Consider the following 17,146-nt stretch of genomic DNA (forward strand, 5'->3'; position numbering starts at 1 on the left):
GATCGATAGACTGAATGTTAGAATACCACATTATCTCTCGTCAAAGTGAATTCCCGCATGCATAGTGCCGTCCAGCAGCTGTCAGCGCGGTGAACTTAAGCTCGTATTTTAACTTCTTGATATAACAGCTTTGAGCTTCATGCCCTGTGTATCTTTCTGAGGCTCTTACTTTGAAGTAAGACAGGAAATAGTTTTTGAGCTGCCTGACGGAGTCGTCCAACATTGACTCGGATATAGAAGTTTTAGGAAAGCTTGGACTGCTTTTGAACATGGCCATTAGTAGAAAAACCTTCTGTCACAGAGTGAGAGAAACTATACTTATACAATATGAAATCAATAATGCAAATGGTTAAACGTTAAGCAGTAAGGATGTTAAAGTTAGCATCTGCTTTAAAGCTCTAAAGTAAAAGGGAATCTGGAATGGATTTAAATACTGTGGTTCAAAATCTAAAATAATTTGACCCTTCAAGATTGAAGCGGATAAGTCTGCACTGAAACATTTTAACAACAAAGTTTGGTAATCATGAAACCCTTGTCTATACTTTAGAAAGCACAAAGAGTGGGCATTGCCAAAACAGTAATGTTTAAAAGAAACTAAGCATCTTACTGCAACAATAAAAAGTTTTCAAAACCAAAGACAAGGATCCATGTCTGTAAAGAAACTTCTACCAATTACAGTAGTTTCAGTTTAACTTTTTATTTTGCTTTGTCACTTAAATAGTTGTACACTTAACCTTTTTTTGTTGTCACTTTATTAAAAGAAAACAACAAAAAAATCCAGTTAAAACTCCATTTAGATCTTCTTTCAGAGAAACCTTCAACAAAGTAAGAAATACAGAAGGACAAATATGACATAAATAAAGATATCTTCAAAACATGTCGAAATCACTTCTCACCTAACTTCTACTAGAAGCATATTTATTGGTCAGCTTCGTCATTTTAGCCTAAAACAACGAGAAACCAAACACTAAAGAAAACCTCTCAGTGTTTTCATCCTTTTAACATAACATAATCAACACTGAACTAATCCTGGGGTCTCCTATGCAGCAGGTGCTGGCTCTGTTTCCTTCTCCGTCTTCTTCTGCTGTAAGAATGAGACTATCACCGCACTGCCCCATGGGAAGGCTTGGGCTGACTAATGTAGGCGCACTCCATTGGTGCGGTGGGTCTTAATTATGATAACAGACGCTGAGGGGGATGCACTGGTGCCCGCAATGAGAAAGTAGCTTGGTACCGGCATGACCAATAATTACCACATGGACCAACACCAACCCTCCCCCCATCATTAACACACACACACACACGCACACACACAAACGCATGTACACACCTATTCAAAATGTAATTCTCATAGCACACATCAAACACAGCATTTAAAGGTCAAACAAAGAGATGCAAGGCATCTGAATGGTGAAGAAGTGATTAATAATGCTGCTTGAGGACCAGGTGTCCTATCTATATTCATGTTTTGTTTTGTTTTTTCCTATCCTGTTCATATCATCTTGTAAAAAGTCCCACGCATGTCCATAAACAAACACAAACAGTTGGTAAAAATGGCTTCTCAAACAGTGTGAAATACGCAGGAATATTAATAAATAAAACGCAAGAAGTAAGGGAAATGTCTGGACCTCATACAGGCTTACTGAGTCAGCCTCTCTAAGAGCCTGTTGCAGTTTTATTGAAATGATTTCAAATGCTTGGAATCCCCATTAAAATCTCCCCTGTGTGCCGGTGCAAGGAGAATACGATTTAGTGGGTGGTTTTGCTCTGCCCCTGCTCGCAGTCTGTCACCGGCCTTTACTGTGGTATGCATGGCCTTCCTCTGCACAGGGCTATGAAAGCAATTGTGATTGTGACTCCATAGTCAGCAAAACGCTTGAATGCTCCAGAGTTAGCATGCCCAGTCACACATGCACATACGCGCACACGCACACATGCGCACACACACATCCAGAGCGTCCCATACGGGGGGCCGCTGATTACTTCAACCCATTTGACTCTCTCTTATCCCTTCATTCTCCCCCTCTGCCCGTCTGTCACATACCACAGAGTTTGTCATTAGCTAATAGTGAAAACACGACTCACCGTGAACGTACACCGCAGCCAGCATTACAGGGATTGCTGATTTTCGACGGCCACGTTCAAGTTCTCGAGGTATTAAAAATAACTCTCGCGTGTCGCCAAATCAAACAATAAATAATGTTTTGTCTGTATTTATTCAAAAAAAAAGGTTGCTTCACTTAAAGGGTGATCACTTAATGGAAAGTGGTTGGACAAAGCAACAAAAGGTAATTCAGCCCTTTGCATGTCTGCGCTGTCATAAAAAATAAAACTGTGATAAGGCATGCAAATGGAGCACGTCATTCCCCAGCTTATCTGAGGCAAAGAAGACCACCAACTAACAAAGACAGCCCTTCAGTTATGTTTTTTTTTTCTTTTTTTTTCTCCTTGCAGATATCGGTTGTTGGGATGATATATGAGCTGGGTGGGGCGTAAGTGTATAAACACAGGCCCTACTCTGTCTGCACTCTATCCTTTTGCTGTACTGTAGACAAGCACCTCACCCCAGCTGCACCAGTCAGCACTGTTTGATTAAGGTATTCAAATAAAGGAGCAGGCACCATGTTCCTGCCTCTGAGAGCAAACCAGAGCTGCTCTGTGAAGTAGCCACAGTAGAATTACAGTTTGACATGTTATGAGACAATACGTGTGTGTTTACTTCAAATGCTTCCCATCACACTCAAGCTGCTGGTGTGTTAGGAGTGTAACGAGATCACACCACAGAAGATCTTGCGATACTAAAATGGCACAATATTTTTGTCACGATCAGGTTTGTCTTGCAAAGGAATATCCAGTTTTAGTCTAAGCCGACCACTGGCCCTTGACGGAAAGGCAAGTGCTTCAATATAAATGATAAAATCACAAATTTCTTACAGCAAAGTCATGACATCACAATCCTATGTAAAAAAAATTTAAAATCACTGTAAGGATACACAGAGTATTCATGTAATAGGAAAAAACTGAACAGATTGTCTTCAGTTTGCACAGTTTTGCTAATCTAGCCAAATCGCTGCATCAAAAGTATTTGCGGGGCCACACCAAAAGGAAAAAACAAATCATATTTAAAGCTCAAGACAAATCTATTCCTATTTGAAGATGCTCAGCAATAAGCCTAAAATGAAATATTTTATTGGGACAAACAAAGCAGATGATTTCCATAGACAAAGGATCTGTCAGTCATTGTACACCCACAATAAAAAGGTCAGTCACTGGTCAAACGAAAGGCATTCAGTTTACAGTCATTGGGGAAACCTGATTGTTTTCTATACTTGGTCTAGAAAAGCTATTTTTCCCCCCTACTCTCTAAAACCAGGATGGGATATATGACTCATTCCAACACTAACTGCATTTAGTCAAGTTAATTAAATAACCGTCCGGAAGCCTGATCATGTGTTAAAGTCACTGGATGCTTGCGGTCTTATGTTGACAATAAAATCAAAGACAAAAATGTTGTAAATAAATCATTAATACTTTCTGTTATACAAAACACAATCATTGTGCAAATTGGAATTTATCAATTAAAATCTAACATTTAAAACTTTAACTTAGTCTCCAGCTGTGTTGGAGTCTCATAAGACTGTAATGAATGCAAGCTTCATGTTTGCATTATTTTGGCTAAAGGGACCCTCAGATGTGATGTCTTTACTGCCTCTAACAATCACAACCATCTTGAAAATCAAAGCACAGAGAAGTTAATTTCTTTAGCAGTTAGCCTTAGTTAGGATTGGCATCTTCATTGTTGCATTTGATGACCAACAAACATGTGACAATTGTACAACTGTTGATGTCAACTTTATTTGATGCAGTAATTCTAATTAAATGTTAATCCAACATTTCTCCATAGTAGTTGTTAAAAGCAAAAGTCAGTGATTACTAGCACCTAAAAGTTAATTTATAAAACAGAAGAAGGAGGAGGAAAATGAAACTGATATCCACAACCTCTCTGCTTTGGCAGATCATCAATATTTTAAGCAGCAATTCTATATTCTAAACCTTAATATTACAATATTATCTTCCCCTAAATGCATCTGTGTTTGAGGCCCTTACTTTGAAATAAGAGGAAAGTAGTTCTTGAGTTGTTCTCCGGTTAAATGATGGAGTCGGCTAATAAAGACAGGAAATCAATCGCACTGGCTAACACTCAGCTCCATAAAAATGTAAGAAATTACTTTTTACCAAAGTGTCTTGAGATGTCGCGTAAAATGAATAAACTGAACTGAAACTGAATTGAAGGTGGCATCTTAAATGAGCAACTATCACAGTGTACAAATATTTACTCTGATTATCTGCAGCTGCATAAATCATTTCCTTTAGCTTCTCTGCCTTGTCCATGATCAGCACAAAAAAAAGAAGAAAAAAAAACACCTCACAGGAAGGAAATGTGAACTTTGTCCTGTTTTGATGTCAGATGTTTATAGAGATAAATCATTTTACTTGTTCTCACTTTGCAAAAAGATTCTTCTCTGCCGAGCATTTGAAAAAGGTAAGAATGTCCCCCCCAGCCCCCACCCCCCCAAAAAAGAGATGCTTGAAACGAGCAGTGAAAGTACATGAAGTGCGGATTGAAATGATGCATGGAGATCTATAAATAACCCTGAAGATGTCTACTTCAGTAGTTTCAAAACTCTGTATTTCGCTGTGAGTCTGAAAGGTTGTGTTGCTGTTGTGCTCCGCCGCATCTGAGTAGAAACTATAGAAAATTATCCCGTCACGGGAGCCTTTTGCTCTGAGACTGATGCAAAACCTGCAGTACCAAATTTTTACACTTTCAGGTACATTTACAGTCTCGGTGTGTGGCAAAACATCTGACTCATGAGACAAGATTAGACACATTAAGTGGGTTCGTGAGGACAAAATTACATTTTATTAACACTATTTTTAAAAGGAATAATACTTGTTTTTGCTGATTACGACTGGTGTGTCAGGGCATCTTAATCTATTTTGAATGATTCAGTTTAGGTTGGACGTGAGCATAGATTTCCATTTTTTTGTTGTGCCTATTGTATTTTTATAAGTAGAGTGAAGATTCACCAAACCTCAGAATGTGCTTAAAATAACTCCTGTTCATCAAGACGTTTTCAGGTTTAGTTTCGACTTCTTTAAATGTAGGGATTTTGAACTGGGTTCTTTCAAAGAATCGGTTCGTTTTAATATTTAGTTATTAAACTGCTAATTTAATCCGTCATAAAAGTCATTGCTAAAGATGATAAGGTAACTAGTTTCTTCATTAGAACATGTGCGCATTCATGGTGCAGCATTTCCTGGCGCTCCAGCTCGTCGTTATTTTGTCTTTTTGAGTCGTCAGTCAAAACATAGCACGTCCGTCTGTCCGGCAGTGTGAACAACTAAGATGACAGATGATATTTGCATATCAAATAAGCAATTCACATATAATCTGCTGCGCTCTTCTCCTTGTGCCTATTCTCTTCCTCACTCAATGGAGTAGCAAAGAAGGAGCTTCTGAATGCGTAAAAAACTGCAAAAAAAACAAAAAATTAAAATGTCGCAACTGTGTCTCAGTTTGCATTGTTTGTTTTAATAAAACACTTTCTATTTAAATCCCAACGTCTGCCACTGGTGGTCACCTTTAGCTGTGCTCAGAATACAGGTATAGAGAAATCACAGCTATTTAGTTTTTCAGATATTAAACTGCTGAATATTTAAAAGTGACATTTTTAAATACAACACAATAATACTGAAAAGTTCAACAAGCCACAGCCACTTTTATCAACACCAGCGTCTCCATCTATCCCTGTTCAAGAGAAACATCCCCACAGCATGATGCTGCCATCAGTATGTTTCTCTGTAGGATTGGTAAGTTTGGCGTTTTATGTAGTTTTAATTTTCTGCTGGCACTAAGTGACACATAGAGAGACTCTATTGCCTAATTGTGAGACTTGTGAAGACAGTTGGTTGTTGCATGGTTTTATTTAGGGGCATCATAGTAGAGTGGGTTAAACTTAAATGAATTCCGCACAGTTCAAATTTTTATTTACTTTTTTTAAACAAAACCATGCTTTATTGTTCCTCTATGCTCTACTTTCTAATAGTGTGTCATGTACAACACAACGCAATGCATTAAAGTTTGTGGATGTAATGCAAAAATGCTACAAATGTTTGTTTATCACTTCTCTAAAGTGAAAACATTGCTACTTTTACTTATCTTCCAATATGGCTGCACTTGGGAACCTTAGATTTTACTCCAAAGATTTAAACCATTTTGTATTCTTTCTAATAATGCTGCACCTGCAGGACAACAAGCTAATAATGCAACCGAAAAAAAAAAAAATATCCACATGATTCTGAAAAGTCAAGCATTAAAGAAACACATCCATGTAGTGATTAGCCTCTGGCCTTAACTGCAGCTTCAAAAGGGGGGAATTTATTAACTTGCAAACCAAGGCTGCCGGAGATAATTCACAGGAGGCACGTCTGATTCGTTCGTTACAGTACGTCTGTTTTACGCCACAGTCGGTTTGACGAGTTTTCTCAGAGAGGAACTTGACCTTGTGCGTTGTGTTAAAAGGACACCAAACGATTCCCTGCCGGTCTCATTTACATCGCTAGTGAGGAGTAGTTAGTGTTACACGTGTGACGATAGAAAATTTCTGCTCCTTTTGTAAAGAGAACCCAGAGTAAAGAGAGTAGAGCAGTTTTAATTATTTAAATGAACACTTGTAATTTCTAAGGGAAGCCACACTTCATTGCCAGCACCAGTGGTTAGAGTCACTTTCTCCCTCTCGTTCTCACAGAAGTGCTTTATATCATCTAATATCTCGTGGCTTTGTTTCCAGGATTCATGCACTCTGCATAGATAGCAGCGTATTCTCTGGATTATCCGCATGGAGGATGATCCTAATACATCTGACCTACAAAAAAAGATAGCCTGAGCTCAGGGTGGTGGGGGAGACCGTTTAAAAAAAAAAAAAATCCCACTAATGTGTCGCAGGTGAAAACTTCCCTTATCAATAAAAGTTTTACAATGTACTCATTTCACTGGCATTCAAATCAAAACTGTCAAGTTCACTGTTACACAACTTTTCATGACCCGAAACCTGGAGACTTTGACTACAGGATTGTTCCATTCGGTTATAAAGATTTTCCAGTGCCCACACAGCGAAAGGCAAACATCCCCGACTGACTTTTGCATCATTCCCTCCTTCTTAAACTCAAAAGCTATCTTTAATCTGTAGAAGACAGAACTCTGAACCATTCTTTAATCTCGTACCAACTTCAGACAGCAGGTCAGCATCTGTAGGGGCCGAGGATTTATCCTTCCAGCCGTGGTGAGTGACAACAACGACTCCTAATTCAAGCAGACTGTATGGAAGCAAATTCAAGAGCTGAAAATTGCTGTTCACATTAATATTTGGAATTTGCGTGCTTCTTTTGTGTTGCTTCGCACTTGGTACTGTGTTGTCAACGTATATCATTGTCATCCCGTCAGCAATACTGTGAAGTGTTGTGAAGTGGAAGGAAAATTATACACGGTTTTCAACTATTTTAACACATAAAATTGCTTTAAAAATGTCGACCCCAGCTCAAAACATGGTGGCGGCACCGTCATACTGTGGGGTCGCTTCTGCTCGTTAAAATCCAGCCATTCTATTTGCAACATGACAAGCCAGTTTAGTTTTTTTGTTTTTTGGTGGGGGGAGGACGGGGGGGGGGTTAGACAGGACTTAATTAATTACTTTATCCATCTTAACGAATCAAGCTATCATTCCCTACCGTGAGGGCCACCGGCGCTGCATCGGCGGACCTGCGCAGGTCAAGAAAACAAACCTCGCAGGTTGTCAAAACTGACCGAAAGAAACCAACCAGACAGCGCTTGGCTCGCTGCAAAGTAATTAACTGTGTATTAAAGGCGCACATCCATTTAATCGCCTAACTCCATGTGGAAAGCATCCAAGAAATTACAGAAAGGAGTGCGTAATGCTGAACCGGACAGCAGTGAGCGGGCTTTATGGAATGCATATATTTCCCTCTGTTCTGCCTATGGTTGGAGAGATGTCATGCCAGCTTTATGCAAAACACAACTGCGCAACGTCCACAGGGACGTAATTATCATGAAAGGTATGTAGAGGAGAAGAAAAAAGTTGAACAGCAGACTGTCAAAAAATAAATAAAATAAATCAATTAAGTGCTGTTTAACAAAAACAAATACTACTTAGTTAAGTCTCAGTTAACGCTTATCTAGTACACTTTTACTTGCACACACCTGACGGATTTTTTTTTATTATTATTATTGTTTGCCTTTTGGCAAAAGCGCGTACAAAAGCATCCGTTTACAGTGCGCGACTGCTGCAGGATGTATTATTTCTCTCCAAAACAGACAAGTGATACGGGATTACAGAGCACGGACGTTTATTTACCTTGTTCGAGTGGTAATAGTCCAGCGAGCTCAGGCAACTTGGATCAGTCGGCAGGGAGCATGAACCCACATTTGCCGGGGGCGCAGGATAAAATCTCACGTCCATCTCAGGCTGAGCGAGACTGAAGGCATGAAATCACTTTCGGCGTGTTTCACTCACTGTTGTCTTGTCAAACACACCGCCAGAAGCACAAGAAAGTAGGAGTAATTATACACACTGGAAATAATAAAAAATAAAAAATAAAAAAAAAACCAAACAAGTGCAGGAGTTTTACTCGGTGCACTCTTCTCTTCTCTTCGCTTCTCTTCGCATTCGTACTTCGGTACCAACTCCGCTGATGCGCAGTCCTCCTTCAGAGCCCGGCACCAGGATGCGAAACAGACTCACTCACTCGCTCTAAACGGAGAGTGCAAATGCATTGGTGGTACGCACGTGTTGGCCAAACAATGCAAACCTCCAACTTAGATCCTGTTTTGTGGGTTCTTTTTTTTTTCCACGTTTTTTTTTTTTTTTTTTTTTAACAATTAAAAAAGCCTCCACGGACGCGTGCTTCCTTCACTGCTCTCAGGACTCCATACGGGCTTTGTTATGGAGCTGCATATTCTTGCATTGGTTCCAGTACAGAAGTGGTTGGACTTCCCTCTGCCATGCGACCTCTGCCGATAATAAACGGGAAAGAGGAACGGAGGGAGCAAAGAGGGGGGGAGGGGAGATTGGTGGCTGCCTTGGCAACCGCTCTCCTTTCTGCAACTGCGCGCCTCTGATTAGCTGGAAATGTAGTAGTGTGCACGGCTGTGCATTATAAAGCGCACTCTGCTTCCATCAGGGCTTCATAAAGGCTTCCATTTGGGTTATTGTGCCAAGGCGGATGGGAGGAGGCTGCACAAAGTCTCTCTTTTTAGTCCGACCATGTTTTTATGTTGTTGTTTTTTTGTTGTTGTTTTTTTTCCTTTCCCTATTCTGCTTTACTGTGTAGACCAACAACTTTTAATCAATAAATCAATCAGTAGGTCCTGTAATGCGATAATGATCATGAATGGCAAAATGACATAACTATTCTAACTTTTACATTGCTAATCTTATTATAAATGTGTTATATGGCTGAGCCAGTTCCTGACATGCAAACATTTGGATTAGAGATCAAAAATGTATCTAATTAGGTACAAAACCAACAGGAGTGTGCCTTTAAAGTTTTCTAAGAGTTGGAAAAATAAAAGGCTGATCTTCTTTGTTTTTGTTTTTGTTTTTTTTTGGGGGGGGGGTGTTCTCTTTTTGTTAAGTGAACAATATGGTAGCAGTAATTTTCTGGGTAACAGATTTACTCTAAAAATGCCAATAGTGAGGAATTCCTTCTTGGAATATAGAGGAAAATGATAGAGTTTCACTGATTAATTTTCAACTTTCTTGAGCAAAATATATGGATCAAAACAGTAAAAGTTAAGTATTGATAAGTGAACTCAGATGATGATTTTAGGATCATTTTTGGCTTGCACATTGCACTTTCTTAAATGTCTGGGACAACAGGCTGCAGTGAGACAAAGATGGCAAACAGAAATGTATAAGAAAAAAAGGCTACAATACTATAAAACAGAGATAAAATTAGTAATATATAAGAATGGTAACCCAGAAAGAACTTAATGTCTCTGCTCAGCTGGAGTTATAAAAGTTTAAAACACCACTTTTAATTTCTTAGCTGCTGCATGCTGTCCGTACGTTCTCGTTATGTTACGATTGCTTCCATGTATTTAGGTCTATATGTGTTGTTATGTAAATGTGGATAGATGTGAAATAAAACTCAGAAGGGGGAGACCATCCCTCCGCTCCCCGAGTTTGTAAAACAAAATCGACACCAGCGTGGGATAAACATCACCCTAAGGTTCAGGGGGGACGACAGGCCGGACCAGGAGCCAAGATCAGGCAGCTCTTTAGAATTATTTTACACAATCTAATACTCTGTTCATGTTCATGTTTTACCTACAAACTGAAAATCAGCTAACCCATGCTTCTCTTAGCCCCCATGAAACTTAGTGTCCATAAAAATGAAATTAATTCATTTTAGTCCACAATGCATCATCCATTTTTGAGCCCTAAAACTTACTCAGCTGGCTAGTTTTACTACATGACATGTTTTTTTTTTGTTTTTTTTACTAAAACAATTTTTCACTTCATTGTTTCTCTTTTCACAGTATAAATTATATTAATATTAATATCATTGGTACAATCACTTTCATCATTACTATCAAAATTACTTCTATTATTACTTTAAGAAAAAGCCAACAGCACAACTAATTATTGGGTCATTAAATATTCCAAAAGAACAAACGTTGCAAACTATTTTATATGAATTTAAAAAAAAAATAGTATGTATAAGACGGTTTGGAGATGGGGGACGGCAAATCTTTAGGTTTGCCTGTTGGCCCCCATGGCTGCCTCCTGCTACAGGAAAAATCCCGGACTCGTACACAACGGTGCAAAGCGTTTTGGAAGGTGCACAGCAAATGGCATGTTCAGGGTGGAATATATACAAGAAGGTTTAATCTTGTATTGCCACGCAGCTGCAAATACTTGGAGTAGGGGTGGGGTGGGAGAAACCTGGCTTGTGCGAGCCGTACCTCTGACAGCTCTCCGAATGTGATGGATAGCACACCCTTGCCCTGTGATGTGCATGCACATTTGATGTCGAAATGGCCTATCCATGGGACCATTGTCTTTCAATCATGTCAAGGCAAAGTACAGAACAGAGCACATTTTCTGCTGCATAGCGTTATTACTGTGCCACAGTTTACAGCCCATCCTCACAGTCAGCCCTCAAAATAACGCTCAACAGTCTGCTGGTGTCGTTTTGTTTAAAGAGCTCCGATTGCATTCATTTTTGCAATGAATTCAGAGACGGAAATCATGTTTCTGCCTCCCCTGCCATTAACTTAAAAGTGTAACAGACAGCGTTTTAAGTTGGTCTCAATTATAAGAGGCTGTAACTCTAAGAAGAATGCAATAGTTCTCACACGAAACGTGACGGGAGTATCTGACCGCAGCTCTTCTCGACAAATCTCATGGACTGGGGGTGAGATCTTACCACAGGGTGAGCACATCCTGCCACTCTTCCTGGCGTCCCAGCAAACAGAGGGTTAACCTCATGGCTTGGTGCCATGGCTTCATGGGAATGGAATGTGGAGTGCTGTGTGTGCAGGGCTTCTTTCCCAGCATCCCTCGCTGCCCAGGCGCATGCTAATGATCGGTATTATTGAAGCACAATTGATGGGCTAGCAACCAAACAAGAGAAACTAATTACTACTAAGGCTTTATTGTCCTTTAATTACTGAAGCTCTATGGCAATTAGTGCTGCACAAAGATGCAGCCCTGCTTTAATATCAAGTAAAATGTGGTGCAGATGAAAAAAAATTAAATAAATTAAAAAAAAATACCAATTTGAAAGATGAAAGGTGGATAAGATAATTTGTCTCCGATGTGTTCTGCAGAAATGATGCTTGATTTGAGTAAGGCATGCAGCAGACAAAAGGAAACTGCTGAGAGCTGCTGGGCTAATTTAAACAGAAAACTCATCTCCAAACAGAACCAGCACGTGATATTTCTTTGACCTTACAGGGCTAAAAAGGAGCACTGAACACCGAGTTACAAAAAGGCAAGCGTTCACCTCAGTCTTGTCTCTCACATGGACCCAAGTAATGACTTACAAAGTTGCAGTTGCGATAAAGCACAGGTTGTCCCGATTGGAGAGCAATAAAAGTTAGTACTGCTCAGAAAACAATGCAAAACTGAAATAATATGAAAAAGTAAACACACTTATCTTTAAGTTCTGTGCTTGTTAGATTATACGATTGTATTGACGGACATGCTACAACAATGATTTAGAGAATTTTCATTAAAAAACTTATGTTTTAGTCTCACATAACTGGAAGATTTTCAGTTCAATAAATATGCAACAAACTTACCAAAGTCTCAGTTTAGTCTCATGCTCGATGCTCCTAAGAATGAAGTAGTGAAAATTTACTCAATATTCTCCTTACAGTTTATTGATGTAGCAAAAGATGCCAGAAATGCTTTTTTTTGTAAAGGCTTTATAAGTGGATTGCAGTTTATTTCTAGACAGACTAGAGAGCATCAAAGACACAGTGAAGCTGTGAATAAATGATTCAAATGCTTTGATTATAGATCATCTTGCTTTGGATAATCATTTCTGTCATATGTATGTATATTTTTTTTTCTTAGAGTTTTTAATGCTTATAATTAATTGTTTTGATTGTTTTAATTTTCTTTCCATAATTTTGTGTGAATATAGTTAATATAATTAGGCCTCAAAAACATCACCTGTTTGAAACTGCATAATATATATATATATATATATATATATATATATATATATATATATATATATATATATATATATATATATATATATATATATATATATATATATAGTTGTAGGAGTTTCCTTAACCTTTGATAAATACAAAAGGCTTTATGTTTTCAATACAATTCACATTTCGCCTAATTTTTTAGCTGTTTTGTTTTCCTTATGTTATGTTTTCTTTGTAAATGTTTTCTTTGTTATTTGTCTGAATAAACACTAGAGTGTTTTATTAAATTTTTTTTATGAATAACATACACATTATATTTATAAATAAGCACAATCTCCAGAGGAAACTAATGTTTACTTAAAGCAGGTTGAGTTATCCAGTCAACAGAAAGTACCAAATCTTACAGGCTCCACCAGGATCAGAATGACAGAGTGGGGCTTAATGTGGGTTATTATGATTCTGTGCTAAAATTTAAAATCGTGTGATTTGTATTTTCATCTTTTGTGTTTGGCACCTCAACAATAGTCAGATTTTTATGTATTTAATGTTCCAAAAGTGACTATTTCTGTTGTGTCTTTTAAAAAGGGGTGGAAGAAATGATGTGCATAACAAATTATTTTGGGAATGAAATTGACTGAAAGAAATAAGATATTTGTTTTAGATTTTATTACAGTTAAGATTTTTAAGCATTTGCTTTCAAACAGTTGAGTTACACAACTTCCAGGCTTTTGCCTTGGGCTTTCTGGTATTGAAGCACAATTTCATTCAGCAGAGAAAGGCGTTCATGCTGAAGAAGTGCTTAATAAAACTTTTCTCATTTTTGTTTCTAACACTCGCGTTGTGGTTGTGATTAAAGCTCATATTTCACAGTCTAATTCAAATTATTTCATTTAGCTCGATACGGCAGAATGTTCATTTTATTTTTGCCTGTTGTCTAATTTCTCAAACCAGAGTTTGAGGATCTTTTTACAGTTCAGAGAGTTATTAAAAGTGAAAATGTAAACTCTGATTCACACTGAGAAATGTATTGATGTGAACTGGATAATTATGATACAAATCCATGAGTTGTTTTTTTTTTTTGTTTTGTTTTTTTGTATATCTCAAGTGACTCAAATATAGAAATGCGATGCAGGTTGCACTTTTACTTTTTGCAGTTTATCAGTTGATCTGTACATTCAAATCAAATCCTAGAGATCAGCTACGATGGTAAAGGATATTAAAGTCATTTTTCATTTCTGGAAAAGCCATATGGACCCAAAAGTCAACATTATTTCCACTTTATCTTCATTACATGGTTGATTTGTTCCATCACCTACTCACCTATAGCTATCCTCTAAAAAAAGGCAATCCTCTTTTCTTTGACCAAATATTACCTGTAGAGAGTTAATAACTACAGAAGTGTGAAAGCCTGCTGAGGACTTCCAGTTAAAGTTGCTTCAGGCTGAAACGACAGGCATCAAAGTTTCTTTATTAATTGCATCTACAGTATATTTCCTTGATCAGAACTCGTCTCATAGGTGCTACATGTTTACACTCCTCCACAGTATTGTTCTTTTGCATTTTTTGGCGTTGTTAAGATGTGACTTTTTCAGGACCAACTCAAACCCTCTTGGAAAATGCCTGACTAATATATTTTCCATACTCTTCTCATAGCCTGCCAGAATTGAGTTATTTGACCCAGAGAAATATTATCTGCCAGAAAGATATTGCTCGAAGTCATTTTGTGTATATCACGGGTCATGATCTGTCGTATTTCATGAGAATCAATTGGTACTAATGGGTATCGGATTCATGACTAATGGAGATCTAATGCGATATAAAGTCTTAAGACAGCAATATTCAATAAAGTTAAATTATGAATAAATTTTTAAACTGTTTTATGATTATTTATCTGTAAATTTAAAAAACAAAAAATGCAAATTTCATTTGCAAAAAGAAAGCAGACAGGGAGAAAACAGGAATGGTGATGTTGAGGAAGATATATTGATTAAATATTTTTTTAGTTGTTTTTAAAAATATATTTTTTGTGAATGTAAAGTAGGCAAAAAAAAAAACAAAACAGACATGCAAAATGGCAAGTTGCCCAAAATGGACTGATTTGTTACCAAACAAAAATGCACTGAATGTTTTTTTTTGTTTTAATTGCATAAGCGATTCTGTCTCTGTGTATCGTAAAACAACTTTTATTTACTTCTGTCTTAGGATAAATATGATGTGATGAGTAAACAAGTAAGTAAATAAGTAAAACTGTATTGATATAGCTCGATTTTGGGATATAAAAAAATCTGAGTGTTTAACAATAAGCTAAAACAACATCCCAAGAGCCAAAGGAAACATTTTTCCTAAAAATGAAGGAGATCCTAAAATTGACCCAGGATTTCATTATTTATTGTCTAAATTTATCCATTCTTGATAAGGAGAAAAATATATGCATTAATATTTCCGTGGTGCTAAACAATTTGTGAAAGCATAGAGAATGATATCACCTTTCTAGAGTTCATATGGGTCCATTTGCAGTAATGAGGCACGACTAACACATAATTTTGGACTTACACAAGCCTGGTTCTACCCTGGACACAGTTTAGAGATGCTCCAAGGTGCCACATTTACAAATTTAGTTATATTCAGGTATAAACAGCACGAGGACGTCCAGACATTACACTGTTTAGAGAGCAGGCAGGTTCTAAGTCTCTGAGATTAGTGCGTTTTGTGCTCCTTCCTAACAGAAGCAAAAGACCTTGAGAACATTCTGACTTAAACTGGTCAGTGTATTTTCAATCACTGTGAAATAAGTTCTCCACCAACAGCCTGAAGGCCAATCAGTGAAGAGATCATTACTCCAAAAGCAGCAAAAAGCAAGATTACATTTGCAAACCCACACAAGAAAAAATAACTTTTTTAAGTATGTCCATTGGTCTAAAGAGACAGACCAGTTGGCTGGAGAAGACCAGCCCAGCTGTGACGTACACTGATGTTCTGTGAATGTTTTACAGAAGGAAGATCTTGTGCCCTTCGCAAAATAGATGCCAACATGAGGACAGAACATGATGTAAAAATACTCCAGCAAGATCTAAACATCAGACTGGAAGAAAAGGCCGTCTTCCAAATGGAAAAACAACCAAACAGACAAAAAAAAAAAAAAAAAACAATGCAAATGTTGTTTAATTTAATTTTCATCTAAAAATATGGTCTGCCTTTTCACATCGTGAATGTAAACATCTGGTTTCAACCGTATTTGTTTTAGTCAAGGGGTGAAATGACTAACATGACTTAGATTACACTTTCTCTGGCTGATTTATCTTAGCAGAGCAGTGAGTTCAGGAACTCGATCCGAAGCAACAAACGACAGATGAAATACTTTGTCCAGTTTTTCCAAATGCTATATTTTCACCTGTTACAATTCCAGCCGCCTGAAAAGGTTTCGCATTTAGCCGTTTCACACGCAGCACGAAACGCCTGGACTTTCTTAAAACAAGTGAGCTCAGCGTCTGCATGCAGGTGGATGTCAGCGACCTCGAAAAACTTATTACTTGACTGACAACATGTCCTCATTGTGTCATCCACTTTTCAAATCGTCTTGTAGCATAATTAAGGAAAACCACCTCGGGGTGCATGCATTGACTCTTGATTTGGTAAAAGGCTTGTTCATACCTTTTTCCCCCCACAAAGTGAAGGGCTGCCTAAGAAAAGAGGAGAACTGCAGTAAGGAGAAGAGCAGACTTATCAGTCTTCCCACGTTTCATTCAGCACTTCAAGGAAATTCAAAAGTCTTTACTAATTGTCCAAAGCATTTGAGCTTTGCTTTGTAGGAAGACTGTGTTGCTGCTTGCCTGAGATTTCATTTTTTTTCTTCACATCATTAAAAAGACGATATGTGCATGTTTATATTATGAAGTGAAGTTAGTGGGCTTTCGCTGAATGGAGCTCGTGTTTAGAGAAAGGTTTTCTATTCATTTTTAGGCTTGTTCTATCGCATGCTTTTGCATGAAGGCATGTTTTGTGAACATGCAGCAAAACAGGGTCTATTCTTTTTTTTTCCATTTATTGAGGCAGAAGGCATCATTTGCCAGTGAAAATTGTTTGTCATTCAAGCAAAGGGGACCGTGAGTCATTGCTATATAAAGAAATTTGAGCATCCAATCATGGTCCCTTTCAGATGAGCAATTAGGAGACTTTATGCGTAGCTCCAATTACCAATATTTTCTCCTGAATAGAGGAAAGAGAAAAGACAAAGAAAAAGATGAACCTCATTTGAATGCATGAGCCACTTTAATAATAAAAAAAGCAATAAAAGAAATGCTTTAAAGGAGAGAAAAAAATTTTGATTTTATTTTTAAGTGAGTCCACTTCTGAAAATATGTAAAGTTATAAATGAAAATGCGATTTTCTTGG

The 17,146-nt window shown here is 37.7% G+C and overlaps 1 protein-coding gene across 2 annotated transcripts in view; it reads right to left on the reverse strand.

Annotated features, from left to right (window-relative positions):
- Positions 1-9,109, reverse strand: part of LOC103481161 (TOX high mobility group box family member 2-like) — a 101,016-nt gene extending 91,907 nt beyond the window's left edge. Inside the window, exons 1-2 of one of the 2 annotated variants that reach the window (XM_008436460.3) lie at positions 8,710-9,109; positions 8,436-8,600 (exon numbers count right to left, since the gene is read on the reverse strand). In XM_008436460.3, the coding sequence (XP_008434682.1) occupies positions 8,436-8,540 (105 nt within the window). In that variant the 5' untranslated portion in view covers positions 8,541-8,600; positions 8,710-9,109. Of the gene's footprint in view, positions 1-8,435 lie in introns of both variants that reach the window. The other variant, XM_008436461.3, reaches the window with a different exon arrangement.
- Between the last annotated feature and the right edge of the window lie 8,037 nt (positions 9,110-17,146).

This window comes from Poecilia reticulata, chromosome 7, assembly GCF_904066995.2.
Source record: "Poecilia reticulata chromosome 7, P_reticulata-male-v2, whole genome shotgun sequence".
Taxonomy (NCBI): domain Eukaryota; kingdom Metazoa; phylum Chordata; class Actinopteri; order Cyprinodontiformes; family Poeciliidae; genus Poecilia; species Poecilia reticulata.